The 20,561-nt window shown below is 47.4% G+C and overlaps 1 protein-coding gene across 1 annotated transcript in view; it reads left to right on the top strand.

The window, feature by feature from the left end:
• Positions 1–9,635: 9,635 nt before the first annotated feature.
• LRIG2 (leucine rich repeats and immunoglobulin like domains 2) overlaps positions 9,636–20,561 on the top strand; it is a 147,426-nt gene continuing 136,500 nt past the window's right edge. Inside the window, exon 1 of the mRNA XM_073615716.1 lies at positions 9,636–10,109. Within this exon, the coding sequence (XP_073471817.1) occupies positions 9,931–10,109 (179 nt within the window). The 5' untranslated portion in view covers positions 9,636–9,930. The remainder of the gene's footprint in view (positions 10,110–20,561) is intronic.

Here is a 20,561-nt window from a genome sequence, read left to right as displayed (position 1 = left end):
AACCCTAATGTCAGCCAAAACTCTCCTAATCTTGTTACAATATAGGCCTCAATCTAGAAGCAGTATAGGCCCAAGTTTGTCTCTTACCTTCGTTCTTACGATCAGCGCCTCCGATGCTCCTTCCTCCGCTCACAGATCGTACATAATACGCACGTGTGTTACGCTTTATACACACTGCGCATGTGTGTAACTCCGCCCGCCCCTGACGTTCTTTCTAGTTTATTCCCCGCCCCTTTTCGTTCTGCTCAGTGGGGGAAGAGCACATGGCGGATACACAGCAGGTGCGTGCTAATTACAGGAACGAGGAGGAGGAGGAGGAAAGCCCGGATCCGGACACGTCCCGATCCAGAAGGAGATTTAAGGCCTCAAATATGTCCTTTGGGGAGATGTTGGAGATGGTCGATATCCTGAAGAAGGCCGACTATGATGGAAAGTATGGACCTTACCCCAACCCCAATGTCAGAAAGGCCAAGATCATGGCGAAAGTGGTCAGGAGTCTGCACCGGAATTTCGGGGTACGACGATCGAAAGATCAGCTCAGGAAACGGTGGTCAGACCTCAAATTACGAGAACATGAGCAGTACAGAAAGATCCGGAGAGTGCTGCAAAAAAGTAAGTAGTTGTGCTGTGTTCCTATTCTTTATGTTTATTACGTTCGTGCTGCTCCATGTGCTTTTCTTAAAAGTGTACATTTTAAAATGGCAACTTTCATGTTCATGGGCACATTATTCGTTCGTATCAAACATTTTTCTTTCGGCCTATAAAACACCATTGTTTTGGCCATATGCATTTGGCCACATTTTTTACGCCCTGCTTGTATGAAACTAATTTGGCTGTGTAGATGGCTTTGTTACTAGAATGAAATGCAAACTAGATTCTGTGTAAGGAGAGGACACTGAGCAGCTTTTTTCACATCTGGACACTGGAGCACTAGTGTGGGACACCAGAACACCATTTTTATTAGGGGGGGCACACAGGTGCTCCAGTGTATACTATAGGGGGGGGGTCTCCATCTGTGAAGCTTGTACTAAACAGGTAAAGTATTGCAGCTTGACAAAGGACACTGAAAATGCTACATTTTGGAACTCTGCCAAAATTGACAATTGTACCCCACTTCCAAGCAATGTTTCCTATTTATAGTTCTGCCATCAATAATCTGTGTGCTAAGTATAGCATTTTTGTTTTACATAGGGGAGAAAAGACTCGGAGGACACATCTCATCCGAGGAGACCACAGACCCCCTACCTCTGGAAGAAGGGGAAATCCTCCCAACCCAAGAAGAGCAGGAGGAAGAAGATGTGGTGGAACTAGTCACCACAACATGTGAGTTTCTGCGACCACAGGCTCAGGTAAGAGATGGATGCCGGCATATTTTTGATACCTGTTTTTGTTTGGTTTCTCTCTTTTTAGGTGATTGTGATGTTGTGGATCCAGATCCTTTCACATCAGAAAGTGCCCAGATCCTGATCGGGGAGATCATGGGGTGTAATTTAGAATTGGAAAACCTCAAGAAAAACATCAATGATGTTATTCAAAAAAATCATTGATGTTTTGGGGCGAGTTTAAAACCCCTCCAAATCACTTTCTTCTTTTGTGTGCTACAAAGTTCTAAATGTTTTAGCGATTTTTAGAAAAGCCAAATTTGGAGGATGCACACAGTGTGCCAACATGTGCTATCTGCCATCACGGGAGATCAATGTAGGCGTTTTGGGGGTGAAACCCCTTCCTCAATAATAAAGTAGCTGAGAGGAAGGGGTTTCACCCCCAAAACACGTCCCTTGATCCCCCGTGATGGCAGCTAGCACATGTTGACATTGTCAAATTTGTGTGCATCTTCCAAATTTGGCTTTTCCTGGGGTGACTTCACCCCTTCACGCAATATCAAACACAGTTCCTAAATACTTATGTCTGATATTGCCTTCAAGTTCTACCAAATGTGAACTTTGTAAGTTCAAGATTTGTGTCTTTCTTGTTGGTTTTACACATGCCTGTTTTATCTTAAATGGACATTTCTATTTTTGATAATGCCACCCCAAAAATTGTTATACAACAAACATGTTGGTTTGTTTTAAAAACCTTTTCTAAATGCACATGTGATTGTGCAGGTATTAAAAAGATTGTTAATCAAGAATGTGTGGATTATTGTCTCAACGCTACAACACTTTTGTGGTGATGTAATTGCTGCTTTCAGTGAAAATGGGGGTTATTTCCTAAGGGCAAATCCTCTTTGCACTACAAGTGCAGTTTCAGTGCAGTTTCAAGTGCACTTGTAGTGCAAAGTATCTTTGCCTTTAGTAAATAACACCCAACAGTGCTTTGTATAAGGTTACACAATCACGCCATTTTCAAAACTCCCCACATTTCTGTCAGGGTCAGCTAAAACAAACACAAGCAGTAAATGTCACCAAAGATTTGCATTTTTTTGGATTTTATTTGATAAAGGCTTCACAAATTGTCTGGCATATTGATGGCCCCCCTACCCACAAAGAACTCAAGGTATTTTAACCGGACATCACGGGCACTCATGGAGGGCAAGCCAGGACGGCCACTTTCAAGCGCCGTCAGCGTTGTTTCATTTAGAATTCCGGCCTCAGGCCCAACTGAGCCAGCATAGTTTGCAGAATGTTGGCGTAAAAAGTTATGTAGAACACAGCACGCCAGGATTATATGATTACGTTTATACTCCGCCATATGGATGGGTGTCAGAAATAGGCGGAACCGGCTGGCCATGATTCCAAATGTGTTCTCCACCACTCTTCTGGCTCTGGCCAGCCGGTAATTAAAAACCCTCTGTTCCGGGGTGAGGGTCCTCATCGGGAATGGCTGCATAAGATGGTCCCCCAGCGCAAATGCTTCATCTGCAACGAAGACGAATGGGAGTCCTTCCACATTCTCTTCTGGAGGTGGCAAGTCCAAGCTGCCATTCTGGAGACGCCTGTAAAACTCCATCTGGTCGATGACTCCACCATCGGACATCCGGCCATTCTTCCCCACGTCCACATACAGGAAGTCGTAATTAGCAGACACCACCGCCAACATCACAATACTATTGAACCCCTTGTAATTATAATAGTACGACCCCGAGTTGTGTGGTGGGACGATGTGGACGTGTTTCCCATCAATTGCCCGTCCGCAGTTAGGAAAGTCCCACCGCTGGGCAAAGTGGGAGGCCACAGTCTGCCATCCCTGTGGCGTAGAAGGAAACTGTTGAGGAAAACAAAAAAAACTTAGTATTTTTGCACATAAACATGGAAAGCAGATTAGACACAAACATTCTTGGCCAACATCCAGATAACATTTATTAAGGGGAATTTTACAACACCAAAGTATAAGGTACACCTATCATATTCCCCCTCCCCCCCCTCTCATGGGCCATTTCTAACATTATAGGAGGGGAATCTTGGACAGGTAACCCTCTTCACTTCATTGAGAGATGAATGCCTAAATACAGGGTATTACTTGGAACAGCCCCTCCTTAGTTACACTATTGGCAGCCCACTGGACAGGTAAGAAGTGTCAGAATACAAAGATATAAATACACATTGTACACATTTGGACATTCTGCTATTACCTATCAAGATAATAGTAGGATACAAAAACTTTAAACAGTACCATTTGAAAGTATACAGGCAGGCCCTTGCACTACATGCTTTGGGGAATTCATCCATACATCTGGCCACAAAAGAGATGGGTATAGTGTGTATGGGTTTGGCAAAGTCAGCAGATAGATGATTGAGGATAGATAGAGAATTGGTATCAGCTGACTTAGCAGTTGGGGGGAGGGAGGGTTAATAAAAATGATTTGGGGACACTACAAAAAAAAGCCTCTGGCACTCTGCCTGAATTTAAAGCACAAATCAGATTTCTAAACATTTTAGGGGGTGTTTGGGGTAAAGCACTACTATGGAGCTGATAAAATACATTGTTAAGTGACTACATGAGGTGAATATAGGGCCAGGAGAACATGCTGGGGAGGTTAGTGAAGGCAAATATGTATGAAGGACTAAAAAAATAATTACATAAAAATCCAGCATGCATGAGAACAAAGGGGACATTCATAGCATATTACAATCATGGTAATTAGGGAATGAGGAAAGAAATACAATATATTAGCAAACATTCAATACAATAAAATGTGATATTAAAGGTTAAATCTTACCTTCATATACTCCTTCTGCAGGACCTGGATGATGGCAGAACAGGTCTCTGGGATAATGATCCCCAGAGCCTGGGGGGAGATGCCTGTCGAGAACTTCAAGTCCTGCAGGCTTCTCCCTGTCGCCAAGTACCGCAGGGTAGCGACGAGCCTCTGCTCCGGAGTGATGGCTTGCCTCATGCAGGTATCCTGCCTGCTGATATAGGAGGTCAGCAAAGCCAACAAACGGTGAAATACGGGGTCCGTCATCCGGAGAAAGTTCCTGAAATCATCAGGATTATTCTCACGGATCTCACGGAGCAAAGGCATATGAGAGAACTGGTCACGCTGAAGCAACCAATTCTTGGTCCATGAACTCCTCCCCACCCTGTTCATGGACTGGACTTGTGTCAAGGTCAGGACCCCAACACCAAGCCCCCGCACAGCACGAACTCTATGAGGAGTACGTATACGCAACATGGCTAGAAAACGGTCGGCTGTTCAGAACGAAGTAACAGAACGCACTGAAGAACAGCAAGGCCGTGAAGAGCGACCTGAAAAACAGTAACGAATGAACAAGAACACAATGACAAAGTCACGCGTAGCTTGCTTGCATGCACTGAAGAGCAGATACAAACCCACAAGCACAAACTGAACCGCAGAAAACGATCTGAAAGCCACGAGTCTGAAAAAGCGCGAATCGTCTCTCACCAAACTTTTACTAACACGAGATTAGCAAAAGGAGCCCAAAGGGTGCCGCGCTTGGTTCTGAACTGGCCTTTATTAGTCTTGTCGTACGTGGTGTACGTGACTGCGTTGTTGGCGATCGGAAATTCCCACAACTTTGTTCGACCGTGTGTACGCAAAACAAGTTTGAGCCAACATCCGTCGGAAAAAATCCTAGAATTTTGTTGTCGGAATGTCCGATCAATGTCCGACCGTGTGTACGGGGCATTAGACTGTGGCCTGTTCCCTGGCGGGGATCAACGTGGGGTCCCTAATCTGAGCACAAAGAAATCTTCCCAGGAGCCCCCAAGATCTGACATATCTGGCTCAGAGGAGGTACTTTCCGCTTCCAATCCCACAATCACCTCCAGGGGACCGGTCTCACTTCCTGCAGGTTCAGCAACCTGGTACCGATCCTTATTAACAACCTCCTGCAACACAGTATTATTTACCACCTCTGTGGGTTCTTTCTTTTTGGGGGAAACCCCTGAATCTTTGCTCATACAAGTCCCAAAACATGGGGCTGTCTCGCCCGATTAGTAAGTCATGAGGTAATCCTGGGACCACCCCAACTTTTAGTGTAGCCGTTCCTGCTGGTGTACACAGAGTCACACAGGCCACTGGATAGTTTTTAACATCACCATGCACACAGATGACCCCGACTTATTCCCTTGGTACCAGCTTTTTTGGCAACCCGTCCAATCGGAGCAGGGTGACAACTCTCTTAGAGTCAAGGAGCGCTACCACCTCCTGTCCATTGACCCGCACCACACACTCATGTGGATTCAGGCTGGTTGCAGCACATAATGCATGGGCATACATGGAGCGACGGCGACCCGTGTCGCACTCCATTGGTTCTTCCCGACTTGGGCACCTGGCCGCCAGATAACCCAGTTGATGGCAGGACCAACAGCGAACCTCACGGGGTTCCCCCTGTCAGTTCCCTGGAAGCTTAGGTCCTGGGGTGCTCCTGGCAGTTGTATTATACCCCCGAGTAGCCACCATGCGATCACCGGGAGCCATTCTGGTGCTGGAACGCACTTCTTTGAAATGGGCCAGCTCTCTTGTGACAGAGGGACTCTCCTGGAACTTTTCCATACAACTGTAGCGCTCAACAGCAGCAGCCATCTCATCCAGGGACTGAGGCTCGGACTGAGCCACGCATTGGTGGGGCTCCCTGGGTAGTCCATGCAGGAAACGGTCCAGTGCGACTCTTTTCACAATCTGAGTGGGTGTCTTTTCCTCAGGTTTCAGCCAAACTTGGAACATGTGCATCAGGTGGTAGAGCTGCGCACAGACAGGCTTAGCCTTGTCAAAGTGCCAGCCATGGACTCAGTTTGCCCTTAAAGCAACAGTCACTCCCAGCCTTGCTAGGATTTCTGCTTTCAGGAGCTTATAATCCCGTGCTGATTCAGGGGCCAAGTCACAGTACGCTTGTTGGGGGTCTGCGGTCAGGAAAGCAGCCAGTACATCTGCCCAGTCTTTATCAGGCAGACCTTCCCTTGCTGCAACCCGCTCAAACATCGCTGGGTATGCTTCCACGTTATCTGAGGCCGTCATCTTTTGCAGGGCCCGCTGCACTACCTTCCGGGGGTCACTCTTTACAGCGGGATAACCTTTCATCATTTCAGCCTTCTGGGTCACCGCCTTTTGCAGTCCTGATAGCTGTTCAACCAGTAAGCGGTTTGTTTCCTGTTGCACAGCGAATGCCTGGGCATTAGCCATTGCTAATTGTTTAATTAGCTCCTCCATGGCTTGTTCTGAAGACTTCACAGCCTGTGCAGCTTTCACTCAGGACATGGGATTGGTCTGTACCCCTCAAACTGCCCAATGCATATCTCCACCAATTTGTAGGGGATCAGAGGGGTGAACAGCCGGCTCAGAGACAGTCCAGTAAAAATAAAAATGGCTTTATTCAGCAAACTGGCAAAAACAAACAGAAGACACGACAGGCTGTCTTGTCATACAGTTGTGCACACAGGTAAAGCTCACAGTTCCGCAGCACACAGGCTTACAGGCAATAGTTTGTGGCTCTAATCAGAGCTATAGTCTTTTATGTGGTTAAGCTCACCCAACAAGTACACAATCAAGCAATGGAACTTTTCACATAGCGTGCTGCTGTGTCTCTCTCTCCTACTCAAACAGCTCTCCTCTTACACTTTCAGCCCAGCTGACAATAAGCAGGTCTGAAGGGGAAGTAACTGCCCTCTTCGATTAACCCCTTCCTAACCCTGCCCCAGGCTGACCATCTACAACATGAAAACACTCACATTTGAGTATAAGAAAACCAGCACTTCAGGGGTGTCCTGCAGGGGTACGTCTCTATACACGCTGATGTAATCTGCAGTGTTACTAAATGTAAAGTGTAGTGTTCCACCAGGACTCCTGTGGGTCTCCTATGGGGACTAAACGCCCACTTGGCGTGTATCCTCGACCAAGATAGACCACAGCGCCATGCGTGTGACGTCACCGGATTTGACCGTAACCCGTTTTCGAGAGTGCGCTCTGCTGACATAAGTGACAGGCGTTCCCTTTTTTCAAATGTGAGTGTTTTTATATATATATATTTGTTATTAAATGCTACACGATTAAACTGAAGAGGCGCCTCTGTTCTGTTAATTAACTAAAGGCAAATATACTGTGCATTGCAAGTGCACTTGCTCCAGAGCTTAGTAAATGAAGAAAAATTTCACTTTGCAAAGAAAACCCAATCACATGTAATGAAAAAAAAAAAAAAAATTTTTGCTTGTACATGATAGAAATTAGCAGAGCTTCCCATCAGATCTAGAGAAACCGCACTTGTAGTGCACTTCCAAGTGCACAGTATAATTGCTTTTAGTAAATCAGCCTCCCATATCCAAAGACAGCAGGTCAAACGCAGCTTCTCAACCATGTGTGTATGGCTCAATTACACTAAATGTGGGATAACCACTTACCGATTGCCTGCCGTCGTTATACATCGGTACTTTGATGCTAAATACCGTTGTTATGGCAGCAGGTAGCTGCCATAACCCTAGTATTTTTAAAAACGGTGGACGGTCCTCTTTCGGATAAAAGTGGTCTCTGCGGCATATTCACTGTGAGATCACTTTTATCAGGCGGGAGAGGCCCCCCTCTCCCGCCGCGTTCTGGTCATCGGCGGAGACAATCGGGTCCTTTCCCCTGTGAGGCTGGAAGTCGAGTGAGGGAAATATGGCCCCACTCAGCTCCATAACAATGATGATGGAAGCAACATCAAACGTCACTTCCACACAATGGTCTTAAAGGGGGAATTTTTTTATTGAAAAAAAAAAACAAAATTTTTTTTTTTTTTATTGCATTTACGTGTAAATGTGAGATCTGAGGTCTTTTTGATCCCAGATCTCACATTAAAGAGGTCCTGTCATGCTTTTTTTTCTATTACAAGGGATTTTTACATTCCTTGTAATAGGAATAAAAGTGACCCTTTTTTTTTTTTTTTTTTTAATAGGACAGTGTAAAAATAAAAAGTTTTTTTTTTCTTATTTGTTTAACTTTTTATTTTTACACTGTGGATTTAAAAAGAAAATTGGGTCACTTTTATTCCTATTACAATGAATGTAAACACCCCTTGTAATAAAAAAAATATGGCCCCACTCAGCTCCATAACATTGGATGATGGAACCAACGTCAAACGCCACTTCCACACAATGGTCTTAAAGGGGGAATTTTTTTATTGAAAAAAAAAAAAAAAACTTTTTTTTTTTTATTGCATTTACGTGTAAATGTGAGATCTGAGGTCTTTTTGATCCCAGATCTCACATTAAAGAGGTCCTGTCATGCTTTTTTTCTATTACAAGGGATTTTTACATTCCTTGTAATAGGAATAAAAGTGATCCTTTTTTTTTTTTTTTTTTTTTTTTAATAGGACAGTGTAAAAATAAAAGTTTTTTGTTTTCTTATTTATTTTTTTAAAATTTTCTTATTTTACACTGTTGATTTAAAAAAAAAATTGTGTCACTTTTATTCCTATTACAATGAATGTAAACACCCCTTGTAATTAAAAAAAAGCATGACAGGACCTCTTTAATGTGAGTATATTGATACCCAACATATGCTTCAAAATTGCGCTCGCTCGTGGAATGACGACAAACTTTGGCACCTATAAAATCTCCATTGGTGACGTTTAAAACTTTCTACAGGTTACCAGTTTTGAATTAGAGTAGATCTAGTACTAGAATTATTGCTTTTGCTCCAACGATCGTGGCGATGCCTCACGTGTGGTCTGAACAACGTTTTCATATGCAGGCGTGACTTACGTATGGGTTCGCTTCTGCGCACGGGCTCGGTGGGACAGGGCGCTTTAAATTTACTTGGTGTAACACTATCTTTCACAATATAGAAAAAAATTTGCCTAACTTTTTTTTTTTTTTTAATTCGAAAAAGTGTATTTTTTCCAAAACAATTGCGATTGTAAGACCAGTGCGCAAATACAGTGTGACATAAATTATTGCATATTTTTCTCTAAGGTGTCTGAAAAAAATATATATAACGTTTGGGAGTTCTAAGTAATTTTCTAGCAAAAAAAAAAAAAAAAACACAACAGATCTCAAAAAGAGGCTTGGTCCTTAAGTGGTTGACGGACTGGCGTTTGAGGTGAAGAGAGCTTATTCCAGGAATGTGTGCGATGCGAATATGGACTGTGAGGTGAATTCCAAACACAGGAAACTGTTGACATGAACCCCTAAAGCCCCACTGCTCCATCAGGAAAAAACACTTTGATTTTTGCCTTTTCTTGTTTTCCCCAATGAATAGTTGTAGACAAAATCTTCAGTTTCCCTGAAGTGACTGGTTCCCTTTACGTGATCCTATCCAGCTCTATGAAACGACCCGCCAACTCCTCTGACATTCTGTTTACAACTCAGAATACTTCCGGTTACTGGTCGGCGCTTGGCCGTGACGTCAACACGTATGGTACGGCAGAACGGAGTGTAAGCAATAGGCGGTCCTACGGCTAGACGGGGATCGGATAGAGCGGGCCTTACCGGGGAGCGTTAGCTGGATTGATCGGGATTGTGTACGGGCTCCGGGAGAGGAGCCACAGGGAGAAGATGGCAGCCGCTACATGGCTAGCTCTGGGGGTCCTCCTAGCTGTGCTGCTGCTGGAGGCCGCATCCTCCGATACGTCCTGCCCGGCTCCGTGTGTGTGCGAGGGCCGAATGCTGGACTGCAGCAGAAGAAGACTGGGCCGGCTTCCCGCAGCGCCCCTGCCAGAGGGCATCACCAGCCTGTAAGTGTCTCATTGCATTCTCCGGTGTGCTGCAGGGTGAGCGTTGTGTACACACAGGATCTCCGGGGATGGGAGCTGTGCTCAGGGTAATTGGGGATGAGGGCTGCGCATGGGATCCCTGGGGATGAGGGCTGCACGGAATATAACCAGGGGTTTGTAAGCATGCACACAGGGTCCCCGTGGGGTGGGTGGGGTTTGCGCGCGTTCCCCGTGTTCCCCGTGGGGTTTGCGCGCGTTCCCCGTGGGGTTTGCGCGCGTTCCCCGTGGGGTGGGTGGGGTTTGCGCGCGTTCCCCGTGGGGTTTGCGCGCGTTCCCCGTGGGGTTTGCGCACGTTCCCCGTGGGGTTTGCGCGCGTTCCCCGTGGGGTGAGGGTGGGGTTTGCGCGCCATCCCCGTGGGTGGGAATCTACGTGCCATCACCATGGGGGGGGTGTCTGCAAGCGTGGGGGCTAACCGTGGGATGGGGGGGGGGGTCTGCGCAGGATCTCCGGGGATGTGGGCTGTACAGAATATAACCAGGGGTTTGTAAGTTGCGCACAGGGTGATCAGGGGATGGGGGCTGCGTGTGGGGTTACCAGAGAATAAAAATTTCCAGGGGATTATGGGCTGCAGAGAAGATGAGGGAAGGGGGCTGCATGCGGGATCTCCCTGGCGATGGGGACTGTGCATGGGATCTCTGGGGATTATGGGCTGTGCCCAGCGTAACCTGGAAATAGGGGTTGCACATAGGGTGACCAGGGGATGGGGGCTGTGCGTGGGGTAACCAGGATGTGGATTGTGCACTGAATTTCTAGGGATGGGGGGCAGCCCGCAGGGTGACCAAGACTATCTGCCTATTTCAGGGATAAAGGGAATGGATACTGTTCGCAATGATTCTGAAGAAATGAAACCCACTCCCATCAAAGTTTCTGCCTGTTTCTGTTTTATACTAATTGTCATTTTTTTTTCAACATATTGGTTTGGCAGCCTAATACCTGTACTATGATGTTAGATTTTTTTTTTTTTTTTATGCGTATGTTTGTATTTGTTTCCTGTTTGGAGTAGGTGCTGTCTGTTGAAAATGAACCACTATTGCTAGGGAATGACTGTATGGCAAGTATGCTACAGCAGTCATAGCAACCAATCGGGATCGATGTTCTAATATTGGATATAGGTCACAAAGCTTCAACACAAGGATTCTAGTCATGTGACTGTAATTTTAAAATATCATTAGACTTTGCTGAAAAAAAACTTTTGCCTTTTCTAAAGGAAGTATTCATCCTTGGGTGTTGGGCTGCATTCACACTATATTGTGCGGATTTGCGCTCGTTAATGAAATGCGTGCAAAATGTGTGACATTTTCAGTTTGACACTTAGAAAGGTGCATAAGCTACTTTGCCTCATGAAGGGCAGCTCATTGGTTTGATCTATGCTTGTGGCAAGACATTTTGCAAAAATGCGCATTTGTACGTTTACAAAAATGCTGTAATGTGAACTGAATCTTTTTCTTACATAGACCCTATGCATGTAAAGTACCTCTAGTCTGGTTTGCGGGCTCATTGAAGTGTAATGGTACATGTTGACTGCTTTTAAATCGTCAGCATATTCTGACTTCTGCATTGGGCTCCTATTGCGTATCCCTGGGATGTGCATATTGCTACCAGTAACATTGCTGGCACGGAAGTGTGCTAGGTCACATGAGGATTTCCTTTGTAGATGTCACAGGCAGCTTGGCGTGGTCTTACAAGGAGTTGGATAAATCAGTCGTTAAAGCGGAGTTCCGCCTGGGGAAAAAAGAAAATGTAAAAGTCAGCAGCTACAAATACTGTAGCTTCTGACTTTTAATACATGGACACTTACCTGTCCAGGGAGCCTGCAACTGAAGCTGGTCTTTGGATTTACTCCCGGGTGCTACCGCCGTCATTCCTGGTATGGGAACCAGGCAGTGAAGACCATCAGCTTCACTCCTGGTTCCCTACTGCGCATACGCGAGTCGCGCTGCACATTCTCAATGGTTCCTGCTGTCTTCTGAGACCTGTGTGTCTCCCAGAAGACAGCAGGGGGGCGGACATGGCGTAGTTCGCCGCAGAAAGTGCGGCGATCTATGCCCGGAAGTGAGATATTATACAGGTATAATTATACAGTTATCTGCACCCCCCCCCCCCCCGAAAGGTGTTAAATGTGACACTGGAGGGGGGGGAGGAATCCGATCAGGAGAAGTTCCATTTCTGGGTGAAACTGCGCTTTAATGTTCATGTTTACTTACTGTTTAGAATTGTAATCATATGCTATTGTATTCCTAAAGTGGAACTAAAGTCAAAACTTTTTATTTTTAAATTTTGGATAGAGCAAGGGAGGGTTATAACCCCTTTTTCAGATTTTTTTTTTTTTTCTTATTTTTGCCGTCTGTGTCTCTTTGGGGTGATTTTCCTTAATTTCTTGTCCCATAGCCACAACAGGAAGTGAGAGGAGATTCTAGGGTGTTTTCAGGGCCGCCTGAAATAGTATTCCCATTGGAAGATTTCCCCTCTATTCCTGTTAAATTTCAACGGGACACTTTTTTTGAAAAGCCTGTGGCGTGTGAAACACACCCAAAAACTCCACCAGGTGCCAAAAAAGTGCACACACATAAAGCGGTGACACAAAACGTGCAACGGGTGTTACACTGCTCCTCCCTAGGAAGGACCTTACCCTGATCCTCCGGGGTGTTAAGCTCCAGACAGGGACTGAGGTACTTCACTTAGGTCCATCTGGCCGAAACCAGATGGCCCCCCTTTCTCTGGAAGGTCTGCCAAAACAGACCCACCCAAGTACTCAATGGGACTCCCTCGAAGAGAGACCCCATGAGATTGGGCGAAGCAAGCCAGAAGGCCTTGTCCACCCACTCCCAAGACTTTCAGGGTAGGCCCAAGGATCCGCACCCTACTCATCACACTGTGAAAAACATGCGACATCAAACAAAGAAATGCAAAAAAGTGACAGACAAAGGGTAAATAAATAGAAAGTGTGGGAGAAGTGAAAAGTGGCCATTGTGCAATACAATGACTGGACCTTCGGCCAGGAATAAAAAAAATCCCCCTGGTCCTAGCCAAAAGGCTCGGCCCTAGAGGCAGGTGTGAAAAACGTGTGTATGGTGAAGCGACCATGGTGTCATAAATCAAAGTGACCCTCACAGTGATTGTACGGCACCCCTGAACTGCCACTTCAGGGGCACATTCACCACAGGCTTTTCGTCACAACGCTGACCAACAGCCCAGTCAGCGCAGCCCCCACCCCAGCCAGGAAGAACTGAAGTTCCGAGAGCTTAGGGAGAGCCCTTGACCCCTGAGGCTCAACCATCGCTCCCATCACTCCTACCTAATTACATTCAGGAAATACTAACTGCTCCCCCCCCCCCCCCCCCCCCCCCCGGTGCTATAGGGGAGTCAGCATTCTCTCCTGAAAAACTGACCGGAGCTAGAACTACACCAATCTAAGCCAGAAGGCCAGGGACCCGACCCTCTGGCCAGACCCAATACAGCACCCTTCCAGACGGCTCAGATGCAACCATCTGTCGGCCAGCTCGACATAGTCCATTTTGTTGAGACAATTTTTATTTATTTTTTTAGTGCTATGATATTTTGACTGACAATTACTCGGTCACACAACACTATGCTCAAATTAATTTTATATAATTTTTGAGACAGACAGGTCTTTCGGTGATATTCACACACATATGTAGTGTTTACATCTGTGATTTCTGATTATCTCTCTGCAGTTTGCCTAAGATCTCTCCTGCCTACTGACTGCAAGATCAGAGGCATTGGGAGCACCTAGCACGAGCATCCTCTCTGTACTGCAGGACATTTTTAAATGTCTGATTGCGCTTCAACCTGGCTGGTTTACAACACTGACGCCAAGGATGGGGCGCTATTCCTCCCACTGACGCCAAGGATGGGGCGCTATTCCTCCCACTGACGCCAAGGATGGGGCGCTATTCCTCCCACTGACGCCAAGGATGGGGCGCTATTCCTCCCACTGACGCCAAGGATGGGGCGCTATTCCTCCCACTGACGCCAAGGATGGGGCGCTATTCCTCCCACTGACGCCAAGGATGGGGCGCTATTCCTCCCACTGACGCCAAGGATGGGGCGCTATTCCTCCCACTGACGCCAAGGATGGGGCGCTATTCCTCCCACTGACGCCAAGGATGGGGCGCTATTCCTCCCACTGACGCCAAGGATGGGGCGCTATTCCTCCCACTGACGCCAAGGATGGGGCGCTATTCCTCCCACTGACGCCAAGGATGGGGCGCTATTCCTCCCACTGACGCCAAGGATGGGGCGCTATTCCTCCCACTGACGCCAAGGATGGGGCGCTATTCCTCCCACTGACGCCAAGGATGGGGCGCTATTCCTCCCACTGACGCCAAGGATGGGGCGCTATTCCTCCCACTGACGCCAAGGATGGGGCGCTATTCCTCCCACTGACGCCAAGGATGGGGCGCTATTCCTCCCACTGACGCCAAGGATGGGGCGCTATTCCTCCCACTGACGCCAAGGATGGGGCGCTATTCCTCCCACTGACGCCAAGGATGGGGCGCTATTCCTCCCACTGACGCCAAGGATGGGGCGCTATTCCTCCCACTGACGCCAAGGATGGGGCGCTATTCCTCCCACTGACGCCAAGGATGGGGCGCTATTCCTCCCACTGACGCCAAGGATGGGGCGCTATTCCTCCCACTGACGCCAAGGATGGGGCGCTATTCCTCCCACTGACGCCAAGGATGGGGCGCTATTCCTCCCACTGACGCCAAGGATGGGGCGCTATTCCTCCCACTGACGCCAAGGATGGGGCGCTATTCCTCCCACTGACGCCAAGGATGGGGCGCTATTGATCTTTTATTAAAAGAATCAAGCAACCAATTTTATACAAAAGTAAAAAACAAAACCATAGTACAAAACTTCAACAGAAATCCAAGGAATACACATCCATGTTCAGAATATATACAATATATACATAATCCACTACCAAAATTATTTACATAAAGCAGCAGAGAGGGCCTAAGAGGCACAACCCATCACCTATGTACGCAGCCATTTATCAAAAATTAATCCAAAAAAATAATAATCTAGGGTGATAAGAGACAGACAGCCACACCCGGGAAAGAGACTCCTGGCAGTCAGGGAGGCTTGAAACCCCTCCACGCCTTCAACCAAGCCCCCTGACTCCGCTTGTCCCTCTCGAGCACCCGAATCTTCTCCACCTCATGCAGAATGTCATACACCACCACCTGAACAGGAAGGATTTTACGCCGAATGCAGACCTGACACCGTGCGTTCCAAGTGAAATAACGGACTATTAGGCTAACTAGAAAAAGTGTATCTAAACAAAAAACCCCACCAGTATTGAATGCTCCGTACACCCACTCAGCATAACCCAGCCTGGAGAGGAAAGGGACACCGAGGGCCCGTCCCACCTGTTTGTACACCTCTATGTTAAAAGGGCAATGAAGCAGAAAATGGTCCATAGTCTCCTCCTCACCTGCACACTCCTCCCGAGGACAGCTACGATCCACCCCACTGCGGAATTTCAAATTGCCCCTAACATAGAGTCTCCCATGGAAGCACAACCAGGCCAGATCCCTGAATTTAGGGGGTACTCTGTCCAAATTAATAAGTCTTAACCCTGCCCTCAAAACTGGGCCTGGGCAATCCCTTAAGGCCAGTGGGTCATGAAAGACTTCGCTCAAGACTCGACTTATAAGGACTTTCCTCGGAACCGATCTGAGATCTTCAGCCGACAATCGCCACTGCCGTAGTAACTTCAGGCATGGAGCGACATAGGCTGGTAGCTGACCACGATGACCCCTGAGATTCTTCACTTGGCCACCTTCTTCCCAAAGTCGTAGAAAAGGCCTAAACCAAGATCTAAATATGCCTGCCCATCCAGGAGGTTCCACTGCAAGCATATTACCAATATTAAACTTGAGAAAAAGCAGTGAAAAGAAAAGAACTGGGTTGACCATACCTAAGCCACCCTCCCTCCTGGATAGATAGGTGACATTCCTCTTGATGGGGTTCAGTCTGTTCCCCCACAACATCTGGAAGAACACACTACTGACCCTAGCATAGAGAGACACTGGCAAGATGCAGACAAAGCTGACATACAAGAAGATCGGAATCAGGTAAGTCTTAATCAGATCAACCCTTTCCCTCATAGATAACTTCCATCTCTTCCAGCTGACCACCTTAGTATTGGCAATTTCCAGTCTGCCTTCCCAGTTTTTGAGGCCATAATCGCCAGGTCCAAATTCAATGCCTAAAATCTTAATTCTTTCCTGGGGCACTGGAAAGGTGTCCGGGAGATCAAACCCCTCACCTTCCTTTCCCATCCAGAAAACTTCACTCTTTTCCTGATTGATCTTGGAGCCTGATGCTTCAGAATACCGTGATGTCAGAGAGACCACCTCCTCTGCTTCATCCGCCCCAGTGACAATCACCGACACATCGTCCGCATAGGCAACAACCCTCAAAGGCGGCTCACCCGGAAGCCCCACTGGCACCCCACACAACATGCCGCTCTCTAGCCTCCTGATGAAGGGGTCGATTGCAAACACATAGAGCAGGGGACTCAGGGGACAACCCTGGCGCATCCCGGAGCCAACCTCAAAGGACTGCCCAACCCAACCATTAACAAGAGGAAAGCTCTCTGCCCCCTCATACAAGACTTTTAACCAATCGACAAAACCACCCGGCAGACCGTACTTACTAAGGAGCAACCACAGGTACTCATGGTTGACACGATCAAAAGCCTTTGCCTGATCCAATGTCAGCAAATACTTTCCCCAGCCTGCAGCCCTGCACCGCTCCAAGGCCTCCCGGACAGCTAAAACTGCTGTGAAGGTGCACCTACCCTGGACCGAACAGTGCTGATGGCGAGAAAGCAAAGACTCTGCTACTGACGATAGGCGCCAGAAAATGATCTTTGCCAGTATCTTTCTATCGACATTAAGAAGGCTGATGGGGCGCCAATTCTCAACCATCGAAGGATCTTTACCCTTTGAAAGAAGAATCACAGCTGAGTGCCTCATGGAAGGGGGAAGTACCCCCTCAGCAAGGCAACTGTTAAAAACCTCTACCAAATGTGGGGCCAGAATAGACTTAAAAGCTTTGTAAAACTCAGCCGTCAAGCCATCCGGTCCAGGTGACTTTTTGATGGCAAGCTGTTCAATTGCCCTTATCACCTCTTCAACTGTGATCTCCTCTGTCAAATTCATCAATGGGACATCTTCATCATTTAGACCTGGAGTAGAGTCCAAAAAGCTTTCCATCTTGTCACGGTCAAGCTCTTTCCTCCCAAGAAGGTCAGCATAAAAGGACCTCACGACCTCCAGAATCCCTGACCTGGACTTTGTCAAGGAACCTGTACTGTCCTTAAGGCCAACGACCGTTTTAACAGCTACACCTTGTTTGCAGTTCTGGTAAGGGTCAGGCGAGTGGTACTTCCCATAGTCCCTCTCCAGAACCAAAGAGGCATGCCGGTCATATTGACACTTCCTGAGAAGGAGTTTCACTTCGGAGATTGCCCCAGGATCTCCTCCTCTCGAGACAAGAATATCCAGCTTCCTCCGTAAACGTTGGTAGGTCATGTATTTATTAAACTGCTTTCTATTGGCTAGGCCCCTGAAGAATCCAGCAGTCCTCTTTTTGGTCAGCTCCCACCACTCAGCCTTGCTGCTACAAAAGTCCAGGATGGTCACCTGTGCCTGAAAGAATTCCTCAAAGGATTGTCTAACATGTTCTTCCTTGAGTAGAGTCGAATTCAATCTCCAGATGCCCTTGCCCCTCTGAGGGGCGTCTGAAGCATTCAGGACCACAGATAGCATACAGTGATCAGAGAACTCTACTGCCTGCACCACTGGGGGTGAGAAAGCAGAGGTCTCCTTCAAAAAAAACCTATCTATTCTACTCTGACTATTACCTCGATGAAAGGTGAACCCAGTGTCATCCGGGAGGTGCTTAATGTGCACATCCACAAGACCAGCATCCCTAACCATACTATTTAAAAAAACGCTATCATATCCCAGCCTGTCCTTGAAGTCCTTCCTGTCCTTGGGCCTAGTTACTGTATTAAAGTCACCTCCCAAAGACCACTTGCCGGGATGTAAAAAGAAATGGCTTGATCCTTGTAAAAAGGCATTTCCTGTCCCACTTTGTGTGCGGTCCATAAACATTAATTAGGCGCAGGTCCTGCCCTCCCACAAGGACGTCTAAGACCATACATCTCCCAATCTCCACCTCAATAACCCGCCGGACAGTTACCATGCCAGTTTTAAACAACACCGCCACACCGCCGTAAGGCTCGGCCGCAAGAGACCAGTAAGATGGACCATACCTCCACTCTCTCTTGGCCATATGAATATCTGCCAAGGAGGTGAGCCTAGTCTCTTGCAAAAATAAAATTTCAGCATCTAATTGGCTGAACAAAAAGAAGGCCATAGAACGAGCTCTTACTGACTTAATGCTGGCGACATTTATTGTCACCACTTTTAACGGAGGGGGAACCGCCATTTGGGTTATTGGGTGGTTTGCTTCTTAGCTCCCCTCTGCTGCTCATCACCAGAAGCCTCTCTCTTTCTTGAGGCCGCCTCAAACTCCATTTCGGAATCAGAACTTCGCTCCGAAGAAGCTTCAGATGAAGAGATATCCCAATTAGAGGACCTATAACGGTTGGAGACAGGCACTGGAGCCTGTTCCGTCCTCACCACCTGCTTCTTCCGCTTCCCAACCTTCCTTCTCTCCTCCAGGTACTGCAGGTCAGCTTCAGAGATGCCCTCATCTATTACTTTTTTCTGTGAAGTCTTTACAGAAGACTTCTTCACAGAGGAAGAAGCAACCTTTTTAGTACCCACTACTACTGCTGGTGGGGGGGGTGCTCCCTTTGAATCAGACTTAGGAGGGGTAGACTCCTGGGGGGTAACTGACTCAGGGGGCACAGACTTGGAAGGTTCTGACACAAGAGGAGAGGGTACAGTAGGCTGGGGGGAGACAGATACAGATACAGAAGGAATACTTACAGACACATGAGGGGTGGCCACAGGAACTGGAGAGGGATCCTGAGCAGGACCAGGGGAGTCGGTCACCGCAGAGGAGGATGGTACACCAGGGGCCTCACCCTCCATCCTGTCCAGCCTTGACATGTCATCAATTACCTCCTTCTCCATATTGTGCCAGGCTTCAGGACATCTGCTGTAGGGGTGGCCAAGGCGCAGGCACAGGTTGCACCTGATCATTTCGGTGCAGTCCTTAGCCATATGACCCTGACCCCGACACACTGAACATATCAAGGCTGAACAGGAGGAACTCAAATGCCCCTTTTCTCCACAGCGGTGACACAGCTTCGGCTGACCAGGGTAAAAAACAGTCATCCTATCCCTCCCTATAAAAGCTGAGGAGGGCAGGTGACGGACAACATTCCCATCCCTGGCCAACCTGACTGTAACTGACCAACCCCCAGTCCAGATGTTACGCTCATCAAGGATTTTATTGGGCTTGGTCAAAACCTCCCCATAGTTCCTTAACCAAACCTCTAGATCCCGGGCAGGGACACTCTCATTAGTGAGGATAATTGTGATTTTTTTTTACTGTAGACCTCTGAGAAACTGCAACTGGGGCCAGACCTTCCCATTCAGGTCTTGACCTGCACCGAGCCTCATATCTCTCCCAGAACAGGTCAAGACCCTCTGGCCTGGTGAAGCTAACTGTATAATCCCGTGTCCCAGCTACATGTATAAAGGCATACAGATCATTTGCCCCAAAACCCATCTCCAAAATCAAATCCACCACTGCACGCCGTGCTGGAGGGATCGCACCACCTTCCCATTTCAGAATAACAACATTACGTCTGGGACCCCCAGCAGAAGCCAGAGACCCAAGACCAGATCCTGGGGTGCTCAAAGTGGAAGCCTGTAGGGGAAAACCCCGCTTGGGAGCAGAGCTACCAGGAGCAGAGCGTACCACCTGAGCAAAGGTACGTTTTTCAGGGCCAAGGCCCCACACTGATGTCACAGCAGTCTGTACATTACTATTATTATTCACTGCTTGAACGGAGTTGGTAGGACTGTCCACACTTGAACTGGGACCATTGTTCATCACACTGGTACTGGGATGATTTTTATCAGTCACACAAAACTTCACATTCTCATCAGGAATAGTCACAGTTTCTGATGTAATACCAGCTCTCTCCTGAAGCTGTGCTGTAGAGTCCTCAGCAGCTGTGGGGCAAACAGCTTCAGCCAAAAGGGGGTTAATAGGCTCTGCTGAATCTTGTAGTTCATCTGCTGGAATGTCATTTTTTAAAAGCAAACTTTGCTGTACTGCAGCATCAGCAGGCACAGCATTGCTACAGATAGGACTAGCAGCCTGACTCTCACTGGGTACATTGTCAGTATCAGTCACAGTGTTGAATGGCACAAAAATTGTTTTATCCACAA

This window comes from Aquarana catesbeiana, linkage group LG02 (genome assembly GCF_042186555.1).
Source record: "Aquarana catesbeiana isolate 2022-GZ linkage group LG02, ASM4218655v1, whole genome shotgun sequence".
Lineage (NCBI taxonomy): Eukaryota > Metazoa > Chordata > Amphibia > Anura > Ranidae > Aquarana > Aquarana catesbeiana.
This window is presented reverse-complemented; position numbering and strand designations above follow the sequence as displayed.